Raw genomic sequence first — 4,791 nt, 5'->3', positions numbered from 1 at the left:
CCACAACATATCCTGACTACCATACTGCATTTCACTAGTATATGCTATATGATTCCAGACCAATATAAAGAATCATTACATATTTGGTTTGCTAAATCTGTTGTTCCCAATCAGTTAATTTATTTATCCCATTGTTTGTATGCTTGCTCCAAAATAGCTTACCAAAGCTACTGAACTGCAACCCCAAGGATGGTGATGTTATAACAAATCTTAATTTCTCTGTCTCCTGTTTTTTTACTCTAGGTCCCTGAATACTTGGCTCATGTAGATAAACGTTTGAATGAGGAATCTGAGCGTCTGCTGCATTACCTAGACCAGTCCACCAAGTATGTACTCTTTCCACTTTTATTTTGTTAACATTCATTGATTATAGTGTTCGAATTGTACTGTTAGTAATTTCTGCTTATTCATGTCTGGTAAGTTCGTCATCATCAGTTCACCGCAGGGAAAGTTCAGTATTTTTTTTTTTTTTTTTTTTTTAATAAGATAGTTTTTAAGTATTAGTGGTGAGATACTATGGATATATTTTCTCGGTGAACTTTCTTCATGGTGAATTGATGGCAGTGAACTTACCTGTAATCCTATGTATTATCCCAACCAACTGTGGTTGATGAAAGCAAAGTTTAGAAAGGGGAACCACAAAATATTTAGTTTCAAGTTTGGATTGTTACCACATTTTGTTGGGGCAACAACAAACAGCTAGTCCATCCATCTTTAATTCATGCTTTTTTTGTGTGTTAACATATTTTGGTTATTGTTTCTTCAATTCTTTTTTCATTGTATTTTCTGCTGCAGAAAGCCACTGATATCTTGTGTTGAGAAGCAACTTCTTGAACAACACCTATCTTTGATGTTACAAAAAGGTAAGCATTTAAAATCTCCTTCCCCTTACTCTTTTTGAAGAATAAAATAGGAAAAGAGTTGGAAAAAAAAACCCGGGACAAGTAAAATAGTTCCTTTTTATTAGTGAGATTAAACAAAATTACAATATTATTTTAGACAAAAGTGTTTCAGAAATTTTTTCATTTTTCCCATTTCTTCAAAGCAGCCAGTATTTACCATTCTACTAGTGAAACATCTCCCAAATTAGCTGTTACAGCATCAGTTGAAGGAGAATTCTTCTTGCCTATCGTGTATAATTTTAAAATAAATTCATCTCATTGACATTTATTTTCAATTGTAAATAAGAAATAGAATCATTTAGTTTAATCTTTAGCATCCTGAGAGATGATGAAGTCTGTTGTTATTCAAGATCATCTATCTTTAATCTTCTATGTAAGCTCCGATTTCCCTCTTAGTGTGGTGTATTGTCTTTGTTTAATATTCTGTAGGTCTGTCATGTTTGTTATAAATCTTAATGTTTGTACATCATTTATTTGTAGTTGTACCTAATGTTTCCTTTCTGTATGGACCTCATTTGATTTTGTTGTTATTAAGAGGAAAACAACAGATAGATATTCAGCAGTTAAAGCAAACATGTTAGTTGTATCACTAAGGATTATGCTTTGATTGGGTTTTATTTTCTTCCATTTAATCAGGTCTTGAACATCTGTTGAATGAAAACCGGATTTCGGATTTAACTTTAATGTATCAGCTATTTTCTCGCGTCAAGGAAGGATTAAAAGAACTGTGTTATGCTTTTGCTATTTACATTAAGGTGAGAATTTTGTCTCTAATGGGTGTGTATGTCCATTTACATGTAATATATTTACTTCCTCATTGTTGAGGAGAGCCCTCTTCTTGATACTTAATCTATTGATCCTTTGTGTTCAGCCATGATAACCAGTGAGGCCGATCTCTTGTGGGTTCACTATGACTTGTTGAAGTTAAGAATACAATATTTCCTGTTTGTAACGACATATGCGACAGTGGTCTGCTTCTCTCCATCGCAGACTGAGCAGTTCTGTGTAACAGTTGTCTTCAGTTCCTAATATACTGCACACCCTATATCTTGATATCCACATCATAACCTACACAACTAAACATATCAGAATGGAATGCATTTGTATTCCTATTATCATATACCAATCTATGCAACTAATGTGTAGAGCAAATGTATTATGTAATTCAAAGCAAAGTTTGACTCAGACACCTTTTTGACTGGAGCTATTCAGTAACAAAATTGACTTCAACATATCATAGTGAAGTTATTATGAAGCCTGTTAATTGAAAGCTTGGAAAGACTTAAGATATTAATTAATGTTTTTTAGATGTTTACTAATAATCTCTCTGTCCATTGATCTATCTGTTCTTTCTGTCAATCTTTCTATTTGTTAGTCTGTGTCATTTTGTCTATTAGTCTTTCTCTCTCTCTTTTCCTTCCTTCCTTTGTCTCTCACTCCAATAGTGTGTCCCTCTCTCTGTCATTCTATCTCTTGGTCTATTTGTCTGTTTATCCTTCTCTGTTCGGTCTGTTTGTTTCTCTCTGTTTGGATCTGTCAGTCTTTCTGTCTATTTTTCTGTGTTTATCTATTTCTGTATGCCATTTGTCCTCCTCCTCCTCCTCTCTCTCTCTCTCTCTCTCTCTCTCTCTCTCTCTTTCTCTCTCTCTCTCTCTCTCTCTCTCTCTCTCTCTCTCTCTCTCTCTCTCTCTCTCTGCATTTATTTTCCTTCTCCCTGCATGTCATTTTTCCTATCTGGTTGCTCTGCCTCCCTTCTGTGTTGGTCTTCCTCTCTGTCTGCTTATCTGTCTTACTTTTCTCTCTCTCTCTTTGTCAGTCTCTTTTTTCTTCCCTCTCTCTCACTCACTCACTCTTTGTGTCTTTCTGTTTCTGATATCTACATGACTAATATATTTCATATCAATGTAGTCAAATCGTCCAACCCATGCTTGCATGGGAAGTGAGCGTTAAACGATGATGATGATGATGTAGCTTTCAGCTAGAATTCTTTTGTCCATTCGTTTTGTACCAGGCATCGAGCTTTTACATAGAGCTATAGAGGCATTTGAGGGGCAGGAGTTGAAGTCACTCTGCAGGCACATTTCATGGGCAGTGGAAGCATTTGTGTGGTTGATTGATCTGCTAGAAATATACCTCATTATCTTAAGAAAGGAAGGACACATTGGGATAATGTAAGCTTTAGACGCATTACATCTGAAAAAGAAAGATGAACGTTATCTGCCTCTCATGATAGGTCTGCTCAGGTGGAGCTAAATTGGACTAAACAACAGCAACAACTTATTTCTTTTTAAACTGGTCATCACAGGTTGGGTAGTGGTGACCACATTCAACTGATTCAATGGAGTACTAGGTTACCAACCCTGGAGGAATTTAAACTAAGTATGACACTGATCGAGATTACATATGGCATATTGCATGGTTCATTACTCCTTTCTTATTTTCACTAACTCCACACCTAACGTTATGGTATTGAATAATGGTAATAGAGAAAGAATGTCTATGGATTTTGTGTGTTTCTTTTGATTCTATTGTAAAAAAAAAAAAAAAAAAAAAAAGACCCCTCCCCACCCATCCTTGTAGGAAACACTGTTAGAAACCCTTATCTTCCTTTCTATTGCAATACGAGCCTTCACTTTATTTGAATGCTTCTTGTGTACAGAAAGATTGTGCTGCACTAAGCAGTAAATCAATATAATTTGATATAATGTCTATAGATATGGAGAAAGATTAATATGAATGTATCTTTGCTATTTTTACTTGTGATAGGGAACTGGCAGATTGATTGTGATGAATACAGAAAATGACCCTGAAAAGGATAAGGAGCTAGTGCAAACTTTACTTGGTAAGTGTTATAATTGCAAGGTATGTCTGGAGTGGTAGTGGTTGTTTATTGGTCCTAGATCAGCTTTGGTCCATTAGATCTGTGATAAAGGTATTCCAGTCACGACCATCCTGTATTTTTTTTTTTTTCAGACATAATGTATCTAGGGCTATATGTTTTAATGTCCAACTTGTGCTATTTTTAGTGGGACAAGTGAACACCTAGAAGCTTGTTAAATGTATAGAGTTCGTAACTTGATAGTTTGTGTCTGGCTGTTACGGCTTTTGATTACATCTCCATGCTAGATACCTATCACTGTTATTTGTAATATTGTTGTGCTTGTCACAAGGTGTGTGTGTTATGTATGCTTTAAACAACCTTAACTATTGAACAAAATCAGAGACCTACTCATAACCTTTAATGAAACTGTGTTGAAGATAATAAATTTATGCAGGAAATAAGAAAAATTTATAAAATGTGGAAATTCCATATTTAATAATGTTATAGCAGAATTGGTAAAATGTTAAATGACAGGCTTTACATGCAATATTTGGTGATATTCCTTTACATTCTGAGTTCAAATCCCACTAGGTTTGATTTTGCTATTTATCCTTTAGGGATCAATTTAACTACTGCTCCACTAGCCTTACAACCTATGGGGGTGAGGAAAATAATATAACCCGCATTCCAATCTATGCACCCATCTCCACATGTGTGCCAGTTTTCACGCAAATCCACCCAGCCGTTTGGCTGTGAACCTCAAGACAAGAAAGAATACAACGATCGCCCATGTCCAATTTATATTATAGATGTTATTAACAAAAGAGTTAAAATTAAAGTTAAGATTTTAAGATTTTCACTTTATCAAATCAAATATTCTCACATTACTTTAAAGCTTATGCCATTGGGGTTCAGTTACTGTAATAAATTTCTCATTTTATTTTCATTGTCATCTACAATAATTTAACCAATACTTTGTACTTGCATTTTGAAACCAGATTTCAAAGACAAGATTGACAACATAAATGCTGTTTGCTTCCAAAAGAATGACAGATTTGTGAATACCAT

The 4,791-nt window shown here is 34.6% G+C and overlaps 1 protein-coding gene across 1 annotated transcript in view; it reads left to right on the top strand.

Annotated features, from left to right (window-relative positions):
* Positions 1–4,791, top strand: part of LOC106870643 (cullin-4A) — a 53,241-nt gene that overhangs the window by 32,984 nt on the left and 15,466 nt on the right. The window contains exons 7-11 of the mRNA XM_052974462.1: positions 244–326; positions 796–863; positions 1,539–1,657; positions 3,669–3,744; positions 4,722–4,791. Of these exons, the coding sequence (XP_052830422.1) occupies positions 244–326; positions 796–863; positions 1,539–1,657; positions 3,669–3,744; positions 4,722–4,791 (416 nt within the window). The remainder of the gene's footprint in view (positions 1–243; positions 327–795; positions 864–1,538; positions 1,658–3,668; positions 3,745–4,721) is intronic.

This window comes from Octopus bimaculoides, chromosome 18 (assembly GCF_001194135.2).
Source record: "Octopus bimaculoides isolate UCB-OBI-ISO-001 chromosome 18, ASM119413v2, whole genome shotgun sequence".
In the NCBI taxonomy this organism is placed as follows: Eukaryota; Metazoa; Mollusca; class Cephalopoda; order Octopoda; family Octopodidae; genus Octopus; species Octopus bimaculoides.
Note: the sequence above shows the minus strand (reverse complement) of the source record. Positions and strands in the feature narration are given on the sequence as shown.